This window comes from Rana temporaria, chromosome 5, assembly GCF_905171775.1.
Source record: "Rana temporaria chromosome 5, aRanTem1.1, whole genome shotgun sequence".
Lineage (NCBI taxonomy): Eukaryota > Metazoa > Chordata > Amphibia > Anura > Ranidae > Rana > Rana temporaria.
Genome location: NC_053493.1, coordinates 410,234,506 through 410,258,414, shown reverse-complemented (window position 1 = coordinate 410,258,414; position 23,909 = coordinate 410,234,506). Strand labels below are relative to the sequence as shown.

Here is a 23,909-nt window from a genome sequence, read left to right as displayed (position 1 = left end):
ATAACTAAAGCGGAACTTAAAGTGGAGTTCCACCCATTTTTTTATGTTTGTCTGTGCTGCATGCTCTAATCTCATAGTGTTGAGAATGGACAATTTTTATTTAATTTGTTGCTTGTAAATACCTTTATTTTGTAATCCTTCATTACTTCCTCCTCCTTATTTGCCTAGGCTATTTGCAAGGGTTTCTGGGATAGGCATCATGTATCCCAGTAGTCCTTGCAAACCTGACTGAAATCAATTACATTGCTTGTGCACTGAGCATGTGCGAGATATGCAAAGCTGAAATCCAGGAAGTCATACAGTCTGGCTTCATGATGCCCACGCTTAAAGCGGGGGTTCACCCTGTTAAAAAAAAAAAAATGTTTTTTTTTATTAGACCATTACATTCGGCATCGTAGCGCGAGCTACGGTATGCCGGTCTTACATTTTTTATCCCCGTACTCACTGTGCTATGGCTCATTGAAGATTCCGGGGAATGGGCGTTCCTATGGTGAGAGAAGGTGATTGACGGCCGGCCCTGGCACGTCACGCTTCTCCGGAAATAGCCGAAATAGGCTTGGCTATTCACGGCGCCTGCGCATAGCCTGTGCGCACGCGCCGTGAAGAGCCGAGACCTACTCCGGCTGTCTTCGGGTGCCAGAGCCGGCCGTCAATCATCCTCCCTCTCCATAGGCACGCCCATTCCCCGCGGGAGTCGGATTCTTCAATGAGTGATAGCACAGTGAGTACGGGGATTAAAAATTTAAGACCGGCATACCGTAGCTCGCGCTACGATGCCGAATGTAATGGTCTAATGATGTGAAGGAGGGTGAACCACCGCTTTAAGATGGCCACGGTCTATTTCTAGATTATAAACTATCTAAATGCTGTAACAACCTAACAAAACGGACCTTAGTTTACAGACTAACTTTACTAGAATACATTAAGCTTGTGTATTACAGGGGTATGTATATTTAAAAAGTGAAATTGTGGGTGGAACTCCCCTTTAAGAGAAGTACATTTTTTATTTTTATTTTTTATTCCCTATGCATACTTCTCTCATCAGACTGATGCTGCAGCTGTCCCCTGCCGTCTCTGCACTGAGAACCGAGCCACCGAACACCGCCGATGGCTCGGTTCTCACTCCTCCCCAAGCAGAGTGATGCTGACTGTCAGTTAGCATCATTCCTGCTCTACTTCTCCATGCTCATTGGAGCGCCGAGCAGTGGAGTCCCTCAAGGGTCACCCCTGTCGCCCGCGCTATTCAATATTTACCTTCGCCCACTCTTCAAAATTATCAGTAACCACGACCTACTCTACCATTCCTATGCTGACGACACTGAACTCTACTTTCGCATAAACAACAAAAAGGACCAATACCTCGGTCTAGAAAAATGCCTCACTTTGATAGACCATTGGATGACAGAGAGTCACCTTAAACTCAATGGATAAAAAAACAGAACAACTTCTGCTCCACGCAAACCAAAAGAGACTTGCAAGGACGCCATGGATACCCCCGCCCATCTTGGGTCAAACCATTACCCCTAGCACCAAAGTCAAAAGCCTCAGAGTAATTTTTGACTCCAACATGGCAATGGATGCACAAATTGGGTCAGTAGTCGGCGGCTCTCACCATCTTCTGCGTCTGCTACGAAGACTCGTTCCCTTCATCCTTTTTTAACTGCTTCCCATACCCCATATGATACGAGAGCTGCCTCTTAAAGCGGAGGTCCGCCCCAAAAACAAAAATAATTAAAACAAGCAGCTACACATACTGCAGCTGCTGGCTTTTAATAATAGGACACTTACCTGTCCTGGAGTCCAGCGATGTCGGCACTGCAGCTGATGTTTCCATCAGCTGCCGGGTGCATGCTGCCGCCATTGCGGGTAAGGGTACCCGGCAGTGTAGCCTGTTGGCTTCACGCCAGGATCCCTACTGTGCATGCACGAGGCCTGCTCCGTTCTACTAGTCCGGCAACAGCATAGTGAGCTATGCCCTCACAAAGCTTACCAGGAACTAGTGAGGACCAGTGTGGAGCCATCCTTAAAGGGGTTGTAAACCTTTGTTTTTTCACCTTAATGCATCCTATGTCCGGTCCCTCAGCCCCCCCCCCCCCCGTTTTACTTACCTGCCGTCCTTCTCTCCTTGGAGTCCCAGCTTTGATTGGTTAGATTGATGGCAGTGCAGCCATTGGCTTCCGCTGCTGTCAATGAAATCCAATGACGCAGGCGCCAGGGGGGTGGGGCTGAGTCATACACTAGGCGTCTATGTACGCCGAGTGTATGAGACAGGAGCGCACCCGCAGGGTAACCCCCTCGGGAGAGCGCTTCCCACAGGGGGTTATCTAATGCGGGGAGGAGCCACAAGAGCCACCCTGGGACCCCAGAACAGGAGGATCGGGGCCACTCTGTGCAAAAAGAAATGCACAGTGGAGGTAAGTATGACATGTTTGCTTAACCACTTGGAACCTCCGGCATTGTAAAATGACGGCCACAGGGTGGCTCTACAATGCCGAGAGGACGCCCTCGGCTCCTCTGGCCACTGGGGGGTGCGCCACTGCGGTGCCGATGCGCGTGCCTGGCGGACGCGAAGACAGAGATCCACGTCCTGTCAGGGAGAGGAGACTGATGCTGTGTCCCTTGTACATGGGGATACAAATCGGTCACCTCCCCAGTCAGTCCCCCTCCACCCACAGTTAGAATCGCTAGTAGGGAACACATTTAACCCCTTCCTCGCCCCCTAGTGTTAACCCCTTACCTGCCAGTCACCTTTATACAGTAATCGGTGCATATTTATAGCACCGTTCGCTGTATAAATGTGAATGGTCCCACAAATGTGTCAAAAGTGTCCGATGTGTCCGCCATAATGTCGCAGTCACAATAAAAATCGCAGATCACCGCCATTACTAGTAAAAAAAGAAAAAAAGTAATAATTCTGTCCCTTATTTTGTAGGCACTATAACTTTTGCGCAAATCAATCACTATACGCTTTTTGCGATTTTTTTTTTTTGGGGTATATGTAGAAGAATATGTATCGGCCTAAACTGAGAGAAAAATTTTTTTTTGTTTATAGCCCAAAAAATAAAAACCGTAGAGGTGATCAAATACCACCAAAAGAAAGCTCTATTTATGGGGAAAAAAGGACGTAAATTTTGTTTGGGAGCCACGTCGCACGACCGCGCAATTGTCAGTTAAAGCGACGCAGTGCTGAAATTTCGTCTGGGCAGGAAGGGGGTATATGTGCCCAGTAAGCAAGTGGTTAAAAAAAAAAGGGAATCTTTAGTGTCACTTTAAAGGAGAATTGCACTGTGTGCAAGGCGTGTTTGACTCCTTGCAGGATCTTATAAGGAGGTGAGAGTGAATTGCACTCGGTGGTGGGAGCACCTTAACAAGTGCTGTGGAGTCACAGTAAAGCACAATCTCAAATTTACCCGCGATTTTTTCACTTTAATAAGAAGATTTATTACTTTTATGTCGCTTTTGGACTTTTATTCACTGTTTAGATGTGGTTGTCATATTTTTTACTTATTCATTCATTAGCAGCGCTGTTACATTTTATACATTTTGATTCTGTTTATTTGTGGAAACACATAGGAGACAGCAGCAGCTATTTCTATTTATCTGTTTAGTTTTCACTATTGGGTGTCAGCGCGCAGCTATTCTAATTATTTCAGGTACTTGCACTGCTTGCATCCTAAAAAATATATATTTTTTTATTATTGAACATAAATCTGCATTCATGTGTGTCTTTTTTATATCTTTCTGGAGTCCAGCATGAAGGGCTTGTTCACACTAACTTTGGTCTGCAAACATCTCCATCTGTCTGTGGCTGTTATCCTCCATCCACTAAGGATTCATTCACACAAGCTTTGCTCTCTAAAAAGTGATCTGTGTTCAGATCTCTCTTCAGAGAGCATTTGACAGGCGGTTAGGAGGCGTTGTATCGCCTCCCCACTGCTTGCTTTAACCCAGGGGTCTCAAACTGGCGGCCCTCCAGCTGTTGAAAAACGACAAGTCCCATAAGGCATTACAAGACTAACAGTTACAATCATGACTCCCACAGGCAGAGGCACGATGGGACTTGTAGTTTCGCAGCAGCTGGAGGGCCGTCGGTTTGAGACCCCTGCTTTAACCCCACACTAGCACACTGCACCCACACCAGTCTATGGGCACTCTCATCCTTTTTTAACTGCTTCCCATACCCCATATGATACGAGAGCTGCCTCTTAAAGCGGAGGTCCGCGGGTAAGTGTAGTCTGTTGGCTTCATGCCAGGAACCCTACTGTGCTTGCACGAGGCCTGCTCCGTTCTACTAGTCCGGCAACAGGGGAAGGAGGAGGCAGGGATGGACTGGCCATTGGGACTACAGGGAGTTTCCCGGTGGGCTGATATGGCTTCAGTGACGGTGGACCGCGTCCCCCCTCCGCTCCTCTGTCTCTCCCTTCCTGCAGCGCTCACCTCCTCTCCCTCCCCGCAGCGCTCACCTGGGGGAACAAAGAAGCAGGGGGAGGACCAGAGGTGCAGGGACGACGACAGAGGAGCATGGGGGAGGGGACAGACAGCTGACTCAACAGCTATGGCCTTGTAGTTTCTCACTTCTGCCTAATCTTGTCCCATAAGGGGGGGGGCACCAAACGTATTCTTTTCCCCCGGGTGAAATAATGTCTAGCTTCCCCACTGGTACTGCCTATAAGAGTACCAGTACCAGCCGCTCTACTCTAATAAACTAAAATGGCTAGTGAAGGGGGAGAGGGGGCTTGGGTTGCCGGGGGGGTGCGGGAGTTGTCCGGCCGCCGTGGGAGAGACCTGTCAAAGTGGGCCAGTCTGGATGAAGTCCAGGGCCAAATTTTTGTCCCAGTCCAGCCCTGGGAGGAGTGTTTCCCAGCTGTGACATTACCTGCTGCTGATGCTCCTGGTAGTGGGAAAGGATACCTGTCAGAGGTGCCAATTGTGGCACCGGAGGGGGATGGGGGGTGGGGGGGAATCGGATGAGCGGAAGTTCCACTTTTGGGTGAAACTCAGCTTTAGGACTGAAGATCACACCTTTTAGGTCTAGCGCACGCCGTCTAATTTTATATGTACTTACAGTGGAGACTACAGAAGGTCATAGCAAGGCAGCCATTGTTGTCGCGATTTAGAAAATCTGCCCAGTTGAATTCTATGCAGCCATTGCTAGAGTGCATGTATCAATGAAGTAGCTGGAATGGGGCTGCAGGAGATCGGCAACAATGAGATGCAAAAAAGGAAAAAAATAGTTTTATACAAGGAGCTTTAGCAAACGAAGTGGTTGATTTATTAAAGACAAATAGACTTTGCACTTTACAAAGTGCAAGTGCACTCCGCAAGGGCAGTTGCTCCAAAGCTTAGTAAATGAGGTAAAGCTTCACTTTGCAAAGAATACCCAATCACATGCAAGGTAAAAAAAAAAAAAATTCTCTTATCGTCCATGGACGGACACAGCTCCTTAAATCTTGACAAGTGGGTTATGTTCCCTGTTTACAGTAAGTCCTCTCCTGTAAACAGGGAACATAACCCACTTGTCAAGATTTAAGGAGCTGTGTCCATCCATGGACTCAGAGAAAAGGATTTTACGGTGAGTACAAAAAATCCTATTTTTTTGCTTGCACATGATTGGATGATGGAAGTCAGCAGAGATTCTGCTCATTTACAGCACAGTGGTGTAGTGGTTAGCATTTTGGCCTAGCGGCAAAAGAGTCGCTGGTTTGAATCCCAACCACGACACTACCTGCCTGGAGTTTGCATGCTCCCCTTGTGCCTGCATGGGTTTCCTCCGGGTACTCCGGTTTCCTCCCACACCCCAAAGACATGCTAGTAGGTTAATTGGACTCTGTCTGAATGTGAGTTAGGGACCTTAGATTGTCAGCTCCTTGAGGGCAGGGGACTGATGTGAATCTACAATTTGTATATGTAAAGCTCTGCGTGAATTGACGGCGCTATTTAAGTTCCCAAAATAAATAAAAAAAAACATTTACAAAGTTCTGCAGCAACTGCACTTGAAGAGTTCAAAGTTTTTTTTTCTGCAATTAGTAAATCGACCCCTAAAATCTCAATCAGGGTTTACATCTACCGTATTTGCCGGCGTATAAGACGACCCCCTAATTTTCCAGCTAAAATTTTGGTTTTGGAATATACTCGCCGTATAAGACTACCCGCTTCCTACTAGTCTGACAGGAACAACCGCTGACAGAAACAGGCTTTTTTCAGCTTTTCTCAAATCTCACTGTGCCATTACATTACATTACATGCCTCCACTGTGCCATTACACGCGCCCCGCTGTGCCATTACACGCGCCCCGCTGTGCCATTACACGCGCCCCGCTGTGCCATTACACGCGCCCCGCTGTGCCATTACACGCGCCCCGCTGTGCCACTACACGCGCCCCGCTGTGCCACTACACGCGCCCCGCTGTGCCACTACACGCGCCCCGCTGTGCCACTACACGCGCCCCGCTGTGCCACTACACGCGCCCCGCTGTGCCACTACACGCGCCCCGCTGTGCCACTACACGCGCCCCGCTGTGCCACTACACGCGCCCCGCTGTGCCACTACACGCGCCCCGCTGTGCCACTACACACGCCCCGCTGTGCCATTACACACGCCTCGCTGTGCCATTGCCAAACTCACTGTCACAATCTCCCTACCTTCTCCTGTTGGTACCATTTGTCAGGCTGCGGGCATCCATTATTCAAAAGCCGCGCCTCCTCCTCCATGCTGTTCCGTGATAGGCGGAACACTAATTTTCCCAGCAGAGCCTCTGTTCAGTGTTCCGCCTATCACGGATGTCCTCTCGTTCGAGACCGAGGATGAGAAGGCATCCGTGATAGGCGGAACACTGAAACGGAGGCTCTGCTGGGAAAATGAGTGTTCCGCCAATCACGGAACAGCATGGAGGAGAAGGCTCGGCTTTTGAATAATGGATGCCCGCAGCCTGAACACACAGGTACCCGGCGTACAAGACAACCCTCGAGTTTTAAGGCATTTTTTTACATGCCAAAAGTCGTCTTATACGCCGGAAAATACGGTACTTTGTCACAACTGGTTGCAGTACCTTAAAATACCATTGAGTGGCACTACCGTTTTCACCGCTGGCAGTCATGTCGCCCCACCGCCAAAGCATTTGTTCATGTGACTGAATTCCTGTGTGTTTGATGATGTGCTCGCAGCAGATCCTCCTCCTCTTGTTGCCCAGGTAAGTATTATTGGGCTCCTTCTGCGTTTCGGGGGGAGCAGATGTGGGTCTCCCTTTTTTTTTTATAGGTCTGGCTTAATACAGAATTATTACTTGCTGTCAGCGGGGAGGATCATGCTGGGGAATTTCTCCAGCTCACATACCCCCACATGGCCCATATGATCGATGGTTGTTAGGAATTGCCGCATTGTAGATTTTTCTCCCAGGAAATGTAAACCATCTTCACATTTCACATAAACTCCAGAAGGTGCCAACTTCAGAAATAATTCAGTTACGAGGTCACAATAATCCCCTGCTTTGTTTACAGAACATTTCTCTACACGAAATCGCCAGAAATGGCCGTATATGGAGAAAGTCGTCTCTTTACTCCACTTCATTAGAAGTTTCAGCCTGTTGGCAGCATCCCTGGGATTTAAAGGGAGCCATTCCAGCTTTGTTCATGTAAACGATACGATTGTTTTACAAACTATTTTCTTATTTAATGCTAATTACAAAAATGATGTTTTCTGTTCCAGTCTGGGGGTCAGCCATGATTTTCTTTACCCGTCTTATTGGTATTAGAATCGATGAATGCAGATGTCTGATTGGAGCCAAGGCTCGGTAGGGGGAGAACTGGGGCGCCAGTGTTTAACCACTTAACCCCCGGACCATATTGCTGGTCAAAGACCAGAGCACTCTTTGCGATTGATTCGGCACTGCGTCTCTTTAACTGACAATTGCGCGGTCGCGCAATGTGACTCCCAAACAAAATTGGCGTACTTTTTCCCCCACAAATAGAGCTTTCTTTTGGTGGTATTTGATCACCTCTGCGGTTTTTAGTTTTTGCGCTATAAACAAAAATAGAGCGACAATTTTGAAAAAAAAAATGAATATTTTTTACTTTTTACCATAATAATAATCCCCCAAAAATATATAAAGAAAAGTTTTTTTCCCTCAGTTTAGGCCGATACGTATTCTTCTACATATTTTTCATTAAAAAAATCACAATAAGCGTTTATTGATTGGTTTGCGCAAAAGTTATAGCGTTTACAAAATAGGGGATACAATTATGGCATTTTTATTAATATTTTTTTTTTAATAGTGATGGTGATCAGCAATTTTTTTTTTTGTCAGTTAAAGCGTCGCAGTGCCGAATCGCAAAAAGTACTCTGGTCTTTGACCAGCAATGTGGTCCGGGGGTTAAGTGGTTAATTTCCTTTGGCGGAAAAGTTTTATCCCTATTGTGGGGTCACCCGTAGGGTATTTGTACATTGAAATCATATCCCCTCTCAAGCGTCTCTTCAATTTGTCCCCCTGACAAGACAAGCTGGGCGCTGACAGACGTTCCCTTTGTGAATCCTGCTTTACTCTGCAGCAGGTGAAAAAGTTGTGAAAGAGTCGCCAACAATAAAAGTGTTAATATCTGAGCAAAAAAAAAAGACGACATTTCAGCAATACATACACATTTCCTTATGTTTTATACCTGAAAAAAAAAAGTACAGAAAAATACTTGTTGCTCTTTCCAGAACTTCAGTGAACTCCTAACTTGTCCTGAGTTGAGTTGATGAGGTTTGAAGCAATCCCTTATCTCCATTGAAAGCTCAGGACGTTGTCACCCAGTAAGAGGAATACAGGCCTTTTTGACATGAGCACAAGGGTTTATTTTATTGAAAGCTGAAGATTTTTTTATCTCTTCACTCCCCAATGGCTCCTATTTTTGGAAATAAAATTTTTACCCCAGGGCTCACCCCAAGTAATTTTGAATGGTGGAAGAACAAAGGCCTGATACGCATAGCAGACGCCTGTGATACTAATGGAATGCTACAATATAAACTCCTAGAGACACGTTATAAAATACCAGTTTCTGAAAAATTCAATTATGATCAAATAAAATGTTTTATAGCTGATATACAGTGTGAATCTAGTTTAACGTCAATGTCCAAAATGGAATATTAATGTCGGAAAATCGACAGGAATCTTGGTCATATTTCTATTATCTATTCTATTTTGACTGATTCTTCTGTTAAATTCGGTTATATGGAGAAATTGGAAAATGATATCCAGGAGACTATTGAGCTTGTTGAATGGCATAAAATGGCTCAGGGAGCGTCACGCTCACTTATGAACACTTCTATAGTCGAGGCAAACTACAAAATACTTTTGAGATGGTACATGGTTCCCTCTAGACTTGCATCCTTTGTACCTAGTGCTTCTCCTCTTTGCTTCCGTGGGTGCGGAAAAGAGGGGACGGTGTATCACATATGGTGGGAGTGCCCCAAGGTGAGGCGTTATTGGATTAGGGTTTATAACTTTATATATACTCTTACTCAAATAAATTTAGTTAAATCGCCAAAACAAGCGTTGCTGGGATACGAACTAAAAAATGCCTCTGAGCCTAGGTTCACACTGCTGCGAATTCAAAATCGCGGTAAAATACGCGATTTTACCGCGATTTCGCGGCCGCGATTTTGCCGCGATTTCGGCCGCAATTTAATGTAAATCGCGGCACGAAATCGCAAAAAGTAGTACAGGAACTACTTTTTGAAATCGCAGATGCGGCGTCGCACTGATTAGGACAGTGCCATTGCCGACAATTGCCGCCGATTTGAGATGCAATTTGACATGTCAAATCGCATCTCAAATCGTTCCAAATCGTACCCAGTGTGAACCAGGGCTGAGCCCCATAAATGCCTCATAAAATGTATCTTTATCTCAGCTAGAATGATTATAGCTAGATTGTGGAAATCTGCCATACTGCCTTTCGAACAACTTAAACATAAACTCTCCTGGATCATGCTAAATGAACGTATGACTGCTATTTTACATGATAGGCTGGATTTCTTCAAGGCTGTCTGGGAGCCTTGGATCAGTTACCTATCTGTTGATCCCAGATCTCTTTCAGTCTAAATTGTTGAAAAATTATATTGGGTGTCACGGAGATACTTTCCCCCCCCCCCCCTCTTTTTTTTGGTTCATTTTAACCATACTCTGACTTGCTTGACCTATGATGATATGGCTTGAGAAGTCTAGGTTCTTCTCACCCTGTTTCATCCTTAAACTAGACTATTTCTGAGGTGTTGGGGATGGTTGTAGGCCTTTTGGTTTATATTACTAGTTGTCCATTTTTTGCATTTATCAGTACAGACATGTCTTTACATATATGTGCTGTTTATTATTTATGACCTGAAGTGCCTTGAACTTAGTTAGATTCGACTTCAGAATCTATTCAAGGACTCTGAGTTAGTTAGATGTGTAAGGAAATGCGTCTTAAGAGATTTATATTGTATACAAATCTTACCGTCTTGTGTGATATCGGCTGATGTAGAAACGTTTTATATGTATTTTCTACTGCTTTTATTTGCCATTTGTACATCTTTCTTTGTAACAACAAATTGTTCTGTGGTAATTGAAAATACATTTTAATAAACATATTTAAACAGAAAGCTGAAGATTTACAGACAATTGCTTTTAAAAAAAAACTTAAAATATTAAAACTTCTGAGATTTCTTTGATTGGGTTTACACCATATACTTTAATATAAATATATACTGTATGTTGGCTGCAAAATCTGCTTTTCCTGTCTATTTTTACTGGGCAATGACGTCTCTTGTGCGGGGAATTAAACGTTCTATTTGTATATTTGCAGGTGTCTGTATGTGGGAAATCTTAATGTATGGAGTGAAGCCTTTCCAGGGAGTGAAAAATAATGATGTGATTGGTCGGATAGAGAACGGCGAGCGCTTACCAATGCCAACCAACTGCCCCCCTACACTCTACAGCCTTATGACCAAGTGCTGGGCGTATGACCCCAGCCGGAGACCGCGGTTTACCGAACTCAAAACACAACTGAGGTGAGGCCCCAGTCAAGTTTTTTTTAATTTTATTTATTTTCTTTGTAACAGACCTGTGACTAGAATATTACGGGTTAAGGAAATTTTCCAACACTCGCCTCCCCATATTCTACCCCAACAACAATTCCATTACTGTGAAACCTCGGTTTACGAGTAACGCGGCTAACGAGCATTTTGAATAACGAGCAACTTTTTTTTTTAATCCTGACTTGGTTCGCGAGTGTTGTCTCGCAAAACGAGCAGAATTCAAGCTAATGAGGTGTGCAGTACCGCATTTGGCCAAAGGGCACCAGTGACACTCGGAACGGTTCGTAAATACTTCAAACCTTTCCCACTTTAAATAAAATCCGATTTAAATCTAAAAAAATCTGATTTTAATAAAAAAAAATTGCTGGTTTTAAAAAAAAAAATCAAAATGTTATCCACCCTGGCTTGGAGAGAGGAGCCAGCGTGTGACAGGGGATTCCCAGCAGCTCTGGGCTTAAAGCGGAGATTCACCCAAAAGTAAACCTCCACTTTTCGGAGCCCTCCCCCCCCTCAGGTGTCACATTTGACACCTTTCAGGGGGGAGGGGGTTCAGATACCTGTATAGAACGTGTATTTGCACCACTTTCTGTCCCGCCCCTCTGCGCCCAACACCGCCCCCCGTTGTGTTCTGGGAAACACACGGCTCCCAGAACACAGTGGGGACCAGTGAGAACGGCGCAGTGCGACTCGCGCTTCACTTCCTGATTCCCTCACAGAGGATGGCGGCGGGGGAAGCTGAGAGCCGAGCTACTGCTCGGCTTCGGCTGCTGACGTCGTGGGTGACCTGGACAGGCAAGTGTCCATTTTTTAAAAGTCAGCAGCTGCCGTATTTGCTGCTGGCTTTTAAAAAAAAAAAAATTTCAGGTGAACATCCATAAACTGGAGATTGCATGTGCTTTAAAAGCTGTCTGAGGACTTGTTCACACCAGTGGCTGGGGGGGGGGGGGGGGGGGGGGGCTGGGCGGTAAAACCCAGCGGTTGAGCTGCGCTTTTACTGAAAGCTGAAAAGCTGTGCAAATGTTCTGTAAAGCTTTCCATAGACACTGCTCTTACACAGGCTGAAGCCTTTATATTCATCATCAAAGACTCCATACAATCTCTAGGGATTACAGTGCATGATGAATACAAAGTATAAAACAAGTGAAAACTACTTTCCCAAATTAGAACATGAAATGCGCCAGAAAAAATGAGTTTACTCTGCACGACGCAGGTCTGAGGAGACAGGAAGTGAAATGATCCTATGTTTCCATGGGCTGCTTTTTTAAACCGGAGGCTTCATTTCATTCACACATTGTCATTCAGTCTGGGATATTTACATGTTTTTGCCATGGTGTGTGACCCTAAACCTGTGGGAATACACATGAGAAAGGTCAAAGTGTGTATGTTTGAGGGGGGGGGGGGGGGGGGGCGGTAAACATAAGTGATATAACTGTTCTTGAGCCCTTTAAAAAAAAATGTCAGCTAACCTCTCTTATGTAACCACTTAACAGTTTATAATTGTGTTTTCCTAATTAGAATTGTTCTAGTGGTTAATCACATTCATCTGGACTTGTTCCATAATGTTGAAGACATTACTGGACCTATCCAGGCCACTTCTTCAGTTCTAATGATTAATCAGGAGATACCTCTCCTCCTTTACCCACACAAATACTACGGACACCCATCTGTGTCTCCATCGGGGAGATTTCCCTTCACTTCCTGTCCCATAACCAAAACAGGAAATGAGAGGAAATCCTTCTGTCCCCATTGGAAGATTTCCCTCTGTTCCTTTTTAAAGCGGATGTGCCACGGAAAAAAAAATATTAAAAGCCAGCAGCTACAAATACTGCAGCTGCTGAGTTTTAATATTAAGACACTTACCTGTCCTGGAGTCCAGCTCCGTCCGCAGCAGAGGACGAGCGATCACTCGTCACTCTGCTGCTCCCCCCGCCATCCTCAGTGAGGGAACCGGGAAGTGAAGCACTCCGGCTTCACTACCCGGTTCCTACGGCGCATGCGCGAGTTGCGCTGCGCCACTGATTGGCTCCCGCTGTGCTCTAGGAGCCGAGTGTTCCCAGAGCACAACGGGGGGAGGACGGGAGGTGACATTCTGCCCGCAGTTAACCCGAAACTGTGTGGCCAGAAGTGGGTGCAAATACCGGTCTTTAGACAGGCATCTGCACCCCCCTCCCCTCTGAAAGGTGTGTCAAATAAGACACCGGAGGGGGGGAGGGTTCCGATCAGTGTGAGTTCCACTTTAGGGTGGAGCTCCACTTCATCTTAAACTTTCTAACTATCCGATTAGGGACCGCCGCACGACTAAATACGTTGGCAGAATGGCACAGCTGGGCACATGGACGTACAGGTACGTCCCCTCTAAGAAGCCCAGCCGTGGGTCCTGTGCTCTGTGACCTCGTCCGCGGGACCCGATCGCCGCCGGTGTTCTGCGATCGGTTCACAGAGCTGAAGAACAGGGAGAGGTAAGTGTAAACAAACCTCTCCCGCTGCTTCCTAGTGAGCCTGTCACTGATCGTCTGTTCCCTGTCATAGGGAACGACGATCAGTGACGTCACACGCCCAGCCACGCCCCCCTACAGTAAGAAACACATATTAGGGAACACTTAACCCCTTGAGCACTGTTTGCTGTAAAAATGTAAATTTTGCTAACTTCTCATCCAAATTCTAAATTGCTGCATTTGTAAATTTTAAAAGCCAATATAAAGCAATAGTGGTGGTAAAAAAAAGTACGGGTGGCCGTGTCCTATGCCTACATACGTTTGTTAGTAGGTGTCCCTTAGGGATGAGCTCTGGCGTGTTCGCACACTTCACGTGCAGAGCCCGCCAGGAAGTCTGCACGGTGCTGCGCTAATCACAGGCAGGGAGAGATATTCCCGATGCTCGGCTGCAGAGATCGGGAAATGTCTCCCTGCCCATGGTTAGCGCAGCGCCGTGCAGACTTTCTGGCGGGCTCTGCACGTGGAGTGTGCGAACGCGCCAGAGCTCATCCCTAGTGTCCCTCATTCCCATCTCAAAATATTGGGAGGTATGCAATTTTTGCTCTGCGTCTCCTTTAGGAAGAATTTGCTTGAAAGAAATATACAACATAGCCAAGCGATGACCATGCCAGTTGGCATTGGGGTGAAAGCCAACGCTAAGAGGCAATTCTCACTATATTGAATTTGAATTCATAGGTTTCTGTGCACTGTGTTAAAAGAGAAGTGCAAGAATCCAAAAAAAAAATAAACATACCTACCCAGCATCGATCCAGTGCTGTCACCCTGGCAGCTCTATACCAAGAACTGGGTGATCAAAGACCGCTGATTGTTCAGTTCTTGGGTCTGCTCGGAGGTCTGCCCCTCCAGCGCTTAATGGAACGGCGGGCTGTGGAGGGGGCTCTAGCTCCCAAGTTTGTGGGAACAGTTTGGGAATGGTCCCTTTCTGTTCCAACATGACTGCACACCAGTGCACAAAGCAAGGTCCATAAAGACTTGGATGAGTGAGTTTGGGGTGGGGGAACTTGACTGGCCTCAGCCCGATTAAACTCCTTTGGGATGAATTGGAGTGGAGACTGTGAGCCTGACCTGAGAAATGCGCTTGTGGAAGAATGGTCAAACATCCCCATTGACACCCTCCTAAACCTTGTGGATGGCCTTCCCAGAAGAGTTGAAGCTGTTATAGCTGCAAAGGGCGGGGCCAACTCAATACTAAACCCTACGGACTAAGACTGGGATGCCATTAAGTCATGGGGCAGATCCACAAAGAAATTACGCCGGCGTATCTATTGATACGCAGGCGTAATTTAAAAATTCTCGCGTCGTATCTTTGTTTTGAATCCTCAAAACAAGATACAACGGCATCTCGGCTTGATCCGACAGGCATACGTCTTAGTACGCCTTCGGATCTTAGATGCAATTTTTCGGCGGCCGCTAGGTGGCGTTTCCGTCTAAATCCGCTTTGAGTATGCAAATTAGCTATTTACGGCGATCCACAAACCTACGTCGGCCTGGCGCATTTTTTTCCATCGTTTGCATTCGGCTTTTTCCGGCGTATAGTTAAAGCTGCTATTCTGAGGCGTACTCAATGTTAAGTATGGCCGTCCTTCCCGCGTACAAGTTTGAATTTTTTGCGCAAGTCGTTCGCGAATAGGAATTTGCGTAGAATGACGTCACCGTCGTAAGCATTGGCTGTTTCCGGTTTAATTTCGAGAATGCGCACTGGGATACCCCCAGGGACGGCGCATGCGCAGTTAAAAAAAAAAAAAACGTTGTTTACGTCAGGTCACAACGTATTAACATAAAACACGCCCCCATCACTTCCATTTGAATTCCGCACCCTTACGCCGCAACAGATACACTACGCCGCCGTAACTTAGGGCGCAAATTCGTTGAGGATTCAAACCAAACAAAAGTAAGTTACAGCGGCGTAGCGTATCTTGGATACGTTGCGCCCGGCGCAGATGTATGTGGATCTGCCCCCATGTGTGTAAAGGCAGGTGTCCCAATACTTTTGGTAATATAGTGTATGTCCCTATAGCTTAATCTAATTTCCTTGCTTTGGGATGCTGGAATAAGGTAGGGGAGTGTTGTACTGGTATAGAAGCACAGAAGAGCAGAGATAGGGATCTATGTAATTTTTTGATTTTGGAATCATTTAAAAGCAGATTTAGGGAACAAAGTTCTCTCGTGTAATTGAAGAAGATACAGAACCCATGACTCTTATTTGTTTGAAGAATGTTTCTAGTGTGCCGGATTCTCTAGAACATTTTATTTTCCCGTGATCAATGTGCGCCCTGTGCTCAGGCCATGGGTTTTGGTAGCATCCAGTGTCCGATTCTTTTATCAATGAGTCCTCTGTGAGACGGAGGCTCTTCTCAACCTCGGCCTCGGAAGGACGTCTTGTCTGACGATTCACTTGTCTGTTTTTGATCTTTCAATTACCGAGTTTGTCTGAGTTCTTGGAAAAAAATAGCTCAAAAAACATTCCATGCTGGTTTTACAAATATGCAGACATTTCATCTCCAGATTTGAGTTTGGTGCTTTTTCGGTGTCTGAACGTGTTCTCCATACAAGAAGTAACATAACTCCATGTACTGCTAGTGTCATACAGGTAACATTAAAGAAACCCTGACACCAACTTAAAGTGTACAAAATAATCGAGAATTGACATGCTGCTTACCTCTGCATCCTTTAACATCTTTGTCACTACTGTGTACCCCCTCTCCGCAACTGCACCTCTGGACACATTTACATAACACAGCCCCCTGCACCTCTGGACACCTTTTACATAACACAGCCCCCTGCACCTCTGGACACCTTTTACATAACACAGCCCCCTGCACCTCTGGACACCTTTTACATAACACAGCCCCCTGCACCTCTGGACACCTATACATTACACAGCCCCCTGCACCTCTGGACACCTTTTACATAACACAGCCCCCTGCACCTCTGGACCCCTATACATTACACAGCCCCCTGCACCTCTGGACCCATTTACATTACACAACACCCTGCACCTCTGGACCCCTTTACATTACACAGCCCCCTGCACCTCTGGACCCCTTTACATTACACAACACACTGCATCTCTGGGCCCCTTTACATTACACAGCACCCTGCATCTCTGGGCCCCTTTACATTACACAGCACCCTGCATCTCTGGGCCCCTTTACATTACACAGCACCCTGCATCTCTGGGCCCCTTTACATTACACAGCACCCTGCATCTCTGGACCCCTTTACATTACACAGCACCCTGCATCTCTGGGCCCCTTTACATTACACAGCACCCTGCATCTCTGGGCCCCTTTACCTTACACAGCACCCTGCATCTCTGGGCCCCTTTACATTACACAGCACCCTGCATCTCTGGGCCCCTTTACATTACACAGCACCCTGCATCTCTGGGCCCCTTTACATTACACAGCACCCTGCATCTCTGGGCCCCTTTACGTTACACAGCACCCTGCATCTCTGGGCCCCTTTACCTTACACAGCACCCTGCATCTCTGGGCCCCTTTACGTTAGACAGCACCATGCATCTCGGGGCCCCTTTACATTACACAGCACCCTGCATCTCTGGGCCCCTTTACATTACACAGCACCCTGCATCTCTGGGTCCCTTTACATTACACAGCACCCTGCATCTCTGGGCCCCTTTACATTACACAGCACCCTGCATCTCTGGGCCCCTTTACATTACACAGCACCCTGCATCTCTGGGCCCCTTTACATTACACAGCACCCTGCATCTCTGGGCCCCTTTACATTACACAGCACCCTGCATCTCTGGGCCCCTTTACATTACACAGCACCCTGCATCTCTGGGCCCCTTTACGTTACACAGCACCCTGCATCTCTGGGCCCCTTTACCTTACACAGCACCCTGCATCTCTGGGCCCCTTTACGTTAGACAGCACCATGCATCTCGGGGCCCCTTTACATTACACAGCACCCTGCATCTCTGGGCCCCTTTACATTACACAGCACCCTGCATCTCTGGGCCCCTTTACGTTACACAGCACCCTGCATCTCTGGGCCCCTTTACCTTACACAGCACCCTGCATCTCTGGGCCCCTTTACGTTAGACAGCACCATGCATCTCGGGGCCCCTTTACATTACACAGCACCCTGCATCTCTGGGCCCCTTTACATTACACAGCACCCTGCATCTCTGGGCCCCTTTACATTACACAGCACCCTGCATCTCTGGGCCCCTTTACATTACACAGCACCCTGCATCTCTGGGCCCCTTCACATTACACAGCCCCCTGCACCTCTGGACCCTTTTACATTACACAGTACCCTGCACCTCTGGGCCCCTTTACATTACACAGCACCCTGCATCTCTGGGCCCCTTTACATTACACAGCAGCTCTGGGCCCCTTTACATTACATAGCACCCTGCACCTCTGGACCCCTTTACATTACATAGCACTTTGCACCTCTGAACCCCTTTACATTACACAGTCCCCCCGCACCCCTTTACATTACACAGTCCCCCCGCACCCCTTTACATTATACAACCCCCACAGCTCTGGACACCCTGCATGTTACACAGACCCCACTCCTTCAGCGCAGACCCCCCCAGTGCAGACCTGTAACCACTGACTTAATATTAGGACACTTACCTGTCCACTAATCCAGTGATGTTTGCGCCTGAGCCTGTTTTTCAGTCGGCTCTCAGGGTTCTCCTGCCACCGTCTCAGGTAAGGGAAACAGGCAGTGAAGCCTTGCAGCTTGACAGACGGTTCCCTACTGTGCATGGGCGAAGCACGCTGTGCTTTCTGAATCACCCGGCGGAGGGAGGAGAAAGGAAGCTGAACTTCCGGATGAGTTCGCCACGGCAAAGTCAGCCAGATGTGTGGGAGTGAGTACCTGTCAAGACCAGGTACCTGCTCCCCTCTCACCGCCAAATGTGGCAGTGGAGGGGAGGGGGAGACAAATAAGTGGAGCTTCCCCTTTTGGGTGGAGCTCTGCTTTAATAACCTTTTATGTAGCAGCTTGGGGAGGAAAAAGGGGAATACTATAAAGCAGCTCTTCTCAACCTTTTCCACACCAAGGAAACATTGAAATAGCTTTCCATTCTCGGTGAACCCCCTGCTGGAGAAATGGGGTGGGGCATAGCTGATGGATGTGAATCTGTAGTTTCTGGAGCGGAGACAAGAAGGTCCAGCTTCGGAGCACTGGAAATATAGCGATAGCTAGGCTCCCAGAACCCAGAGAAAATGTAAAGTGTAAATTTAACCGATAAATCCACAAGGTGGCATGCCCCTCATTGGACTTAACCCATAGTAATCCAGCATTTGGCAGAATTCCTGGAGTTCGGCTTTAAATTGCCCCTTGCTTTTTCCTGCCCTTTCTCACTGCCTAACTTTTTTTTTCTTCTCTCACTAAGGCTCCATTCACACCTAGGCGTATTGTCGCCTGTAGCGCAACGCTATTGCAGCCTGCAATACGCAATTTGTCATGGCAAATTGCGGTAACATACGCCGCGTTCAGGTGTGAATGTAGCCTAAACCATGCCATAATTGTCTGCTGCACCCATTCAATACTACAATTCCCATTGCATGATGGGAAATGTAGTCTGAAACGTGGGACGAGCACTATCCTGAGTTAATGTTGGCGCTAACTTTGATCCCTCCTTGTGGTGCTTGGGAACAATACAACAATAATGACATCATGGACTTTTAAATGCCGAATTTAGCAAAATCTATGCAAGTGTGGAAAAAAATAAAATGCTTTTTTTTTTTTTCTGTGGAAATGTATTGTTGAGAATTTTAAAATATCTCAGAGTTTTAGCTTTAATCATGTCTCTGTAACTAATTTTCCCCTTTGGGAACAAAATGAACTCTGTAACAGATAAAAAAAAAAAACGTTTTTGACAATGAAAATGAAAAATGTTAACTTCCAAACTCAGCCGCTCATGCTAATAATGTGTTCCCAAGAGAATCCCCAACAGAGGAGGAGGAATCGCTATAAATCCCGAGTGATGGGAATTCCAGCATCATTTTTGCTTTGTATTTTTTGGCTGCTTTGTTTTTTTTTTTTTCTATACAAATCTGCCAATTCTTTTCCGTTTAGAAAACAATGTTTTTGTGCCCTTTTTAAGAATATAAAAGACACTCATCCTCATCCTAAGTTCCATCACTGGCCTTCAGAATCCTTTAGAGGCCCACTTAGATCTGTCCATCCTGATAGATTGCATTATGGCAGTCACATCTTTTGTGTTAAATCGGCCATACATGGATCGAAATTCAGCTGGATCAGCAGGGACCGGCTGTGTTTTGATCCATGTATGGGCACTGTGGTTGTACAGAAGTGAATCCGTCATACAATGCCACCCCTAGATCAGGGGTGGCAAACTCAAACTCAAATTCATCGGGGGCCGCATCAGCAGTATGGTTACCCTCAAAGGGCCGGGTGCGCTACATATACAGTGCATGGGTCAGGATTGCGCTACGTACACAGTGCATGGGTCAGGATTGCGCTACGTACACAATGCTTGGGTCAGGATTGCGCTAAGTACACAGTGCATGGGTCAGGATTGCGCTACGTACACAATGCTTGGGTCAGGATTGCGCTAAGTACACAGTGCATGGGTCAGGATTGCGCTAAGTACACAATGCTTGGGTCAGGATTGTGCTAAGTACACAGTGCATGGGTCAGGATTGAGCTAAGTACACAATGCTTGGGTCAGGATTGCGCTAAGTACACAGTGCATGGGTCAGGATTGCGCTAAGTACACAGTGCATGGGTCAGGATTGAGCTAAGTACACAGTGCATGGGTCAGGATTGCGCCAAAAAAATTCCTCACATCTGTACTCTATCCTACCTTCCTACCTGGACCAGCTCTGGTACCTCCCTGTGTAGGCTGCTCCCTCCCTTTGTATTGGGCTATAGTACCTTTTTTTTTTTATTGGGCTATAGTGGTACCATCCCTCTGTGGGCGGATCTCCTGTGTTATCAGTACTTTGTTTTTACGATAACTGTAAAATAGCAGCATACAGTGCAAAACTGCCAGCAATCTCTGCCACAACATTCAGTGGCATGCAAAAAAAGCCGGCATCGCTGGCTGGAAGGACTGGGGAGACGGGGTGGAGGTGGAGACGATGCGGAGAAGGAGGCGGGCACCAGATCGGCATTGTAAGCCGTCATGCCTGCAGAAGGAGCGGTGGAGGCGGAGACAGGGCGGAGGAGGAGGCAGGCACCAGAGCGGCATTGTAAGCCGTCTTGGCTACAGAAAGGGAGGCGGAGGCGGAGACCAGAGTGGCAGCATGAGACACAGCGTTGGAGGCGGTGGTGGAGACGGAGCGGCACAGAGTAAGGGGAATATGTAATGATTACATATTCCCCTTATGTGCCGCTCCGCCTCCAACGCTGCGTCTCAGGCTGCCACTCTGGTCTCCGCCCTGTCTCCGCCTCCCTTTCTGCAGCCAAGACAGCTTACAATGCCGCTCTGGTGCCCGCCGCCTCCGCTCGTTCTACATTGTAATGCCTGCTCAGACTAGCCACGCTGAAACCTGGCAAAATTGGGTGGCTGCTGTGCGGGCCACATTACAAGGTCCCGCGGGCCTTGTGTTTTGCCACCCCTGGCCTAGATTGTATAATAAGGCTTACCTGTAGGTAAAATGAATGTCTCCTAAACCTGTACGGTTTAAGAGATATTCGCTTTGCATGCAGCCGCTGACGTCAGCGGTGCATGCACTGTGAAGGTCTGGCAGACGCTGCTGGACCTTGCCGGAAAAAAAGTTTTCCTCGCAGATGCACGGGAGTGACATTGTTGTGGCTACGGCCACTCACGGCGCCAGAGCCACGAACCCGGAAGACATGGCGCGGACAGATATTGAGATCTAATTGTCTTGTAAGTATAAAATAAACTTTTTTTTTTTTTTGGGTGGTGGGTTCTATATTAAAAAAAAAAATATATATACTTGCTATGATAATAAAATAAATATATTATGTAAATATATTATGTGTGTATGTGTGTGTGTGTGTGTGTATATATATATATATATATATATATATATATATATATATATATATATATATATATATATATATATATATATATATATATATTCATATTCATAAATAATATATTTCTTTTAACGATAATATATATTTTTTTAAATATAGAACCCACCACCCAAAAAAAAATTATATATGTATGTGTGTGTATATATATATAAAATGTGGTTACTAATCTTATTCAGATATACAGGGGGGGGGGGGTTTTCTGTGGGTGTTTTTTTTTTTTCTTCTTCATCAGAAAATTAGTCAAAGTTTCAGCTTTTTTTTTTCTGTGCTGCTAAAAATACTGAGTTTGGGAAAATATGTCACAGTGTGACACTTTGCCCTGCTGGATATTATTGTGTGCCTGCTCCAAGTTATTCAGCAGCTGGAGAGGAAAGGCCACGGGACTCCCATGGCTCGGTGTCCATGTATGGGGCCCGTCTCCTCCCCCAGTGTGAAAACACAAGATATTTATATGTGCCGTGCATACAGGCAAATCTTCGCACCCCTTCACTGCCAGGGCGGCTTCATACAGGGGCCGAGAGAGAGAATTTATCTTGCAATTACTATTGAATTTTTATTTTTTTCTTTCTCGGTTTAGTTATAACAATGAGTGCAAAAGGAAGTATTGATCTTTTAAGTGACCCCGTCAAAAAATGACACCTACCTAAGAAAAAAGCCGAATTTTACATACGTTTCTGTCATCCCATTTGCTAAACAACTGTGTTGCTCCAAGAGCCAATCTGATTCAACAGCTGAGCCAGGCCCCTGTGGTTCCTCCTGCTGACCTCTAGTCGCCGCAAAACACAATGGTGATGTTAGGAGTCATCAGGGGGGACATGCTCCTTCACGCAACTCAGAAGTATGGAATTAAAGAGGAAGTAACCCCCCCGAGAAACGGGGGGGGGGGGAATAACCTGCAAGAGAAAGACATAATGAGCTAGTATGCATAGCTTACCTGAGATCTAAGCCCCCAAAGTCCTCCTCGTTCCCCTCCGCCACCGCCATGTCTCCTCGCATCTTCTTCCTGTTATCGCCGCTCCGGCGCTGTGAATGGCTGGAGCGGCGATGACGTCACTCCTGCCCAATGCGCAAAATCACGGCATTAACCCGATAATGCCATCGACAAAACGGCACTTTCAGTGCGCCTGCGCCGTTGTCTACACATCGGCGCCTGTCATTTCTGCAAATATCTTCTAAACCTTTTAGGTTTGGGAGATATTTGTTGCACCTACAGGGGGCCAGATGGAAATAATTAGATAGCACTACGTGGGTAAATTCTTCCTCATGATTTAACACTTACCTTATTCTTCGCTCTAGAAGACTCCCTCCGTCAATGCGACTGGTTCCCCCCCCCCCCATCATTGGTCTTCCCGGGAAGGAATAGTGCTGCCCCATCATTGGTGTTCCTGGGAGGAATAGTACTGCCCCATCACTGGTGTTACCGGGAAGGAATAGTGCTGCCCCATCATTGGTCTTCCCGGGAAGGAATAGTGCTGCCCCATCATTGGTGTTCCTGGGAGGAATAGTACTGCCCCATCACTGGTGTTACCGGGAAGGAATAGTGCTGCCCCATCATTGGTGTTCCCGGGAAGGAATAGTGCTGCCCCATCATTGGTGTTCCCGGGAAGGAATAGTGCTGCCCCATCATTGGTGTTCCCGGGAGGGATAGTGCTGCCCCATCATTGGTGTTCCCGGGAGGGATAGTGCTGCCCCATCATTGGTGTTCCCGGGAAGGAATAGTGCTGCCCCATCATTGGTGTTCCCGGGAGGGATAGTGCTGCCCCATCATTGGTGTTCCCGGGAGGGATAGTGCTGCCCCATCATTGGTGTTCCCGGGAAGGAATAGTGCTGCCCCATCATTGGTGTTCCCGGGAAGGGATAGTGCTGCCCCATCATTGGTGTTCCAGAGAAGGACGAGTGCTACCCCATCATTGGTGTTCCCGGGAAGGAATAGTGCTGCCCCATCATTGGTGTTCCCGGGAAGGAATAGTGCTGCCCCATCATTGGTGTTCCCGGGAAGGAATAGTGCTGCCCCATCATTGGTGTTCCCGGGAAGGGATAGTGCTGCCCCATCATTGGTGTTCCAGAGAAGGACGAGTGCTACCCCATCATTGGTGTTCCCGGGAAGGAATAGTGCTGCCCCATCATTGGTGTTCCCGGGAAGGAATAGTTCTGCCCCATCATTGGTGTTCCCGGGAAGGAATAGTGCTACCCCATCATTGGTGTTCCCGGGAAGGAATAGTTTTGCCCCATCATTGGTGTTCCCGGGAGGAATAGTGCTGCCCCATCATTGGTGTTCCCGGGAGGAATAGTGCTGCCCCATCATTGGTGTTCCCGGGAAGGAATAGTGCTGCCCCATCATTGGTG

At 47.0% G+C, this 23,909-nt stretch overlaps 1 protein-coding gene across 19 annotated transcripts in view; it reads left to right on the top strand.

Moving 5' to 3' along the window:
* Positions 1–23,909, top strand: part of PTK2 (protein tyrosine kinase 2) — a 458,969-nt gene that overhangs the window by 337,144 nt on the left and 97,916 nt on the right. For all 19 annotated transcript variants that reach the window (XM_040355020.1, XM_040355019.1, XM_040355017.1 and 16 more), the window contains one exon: positions 10,815–11,019. In XM_040355020.1, the coding sequence (XP_040210954.1) occupies positions 10,815–11,019 (205 nt within the window). The remainder of the gene's footprint in view (positions 1–10,814; positions 11,020–23,909) is intronic.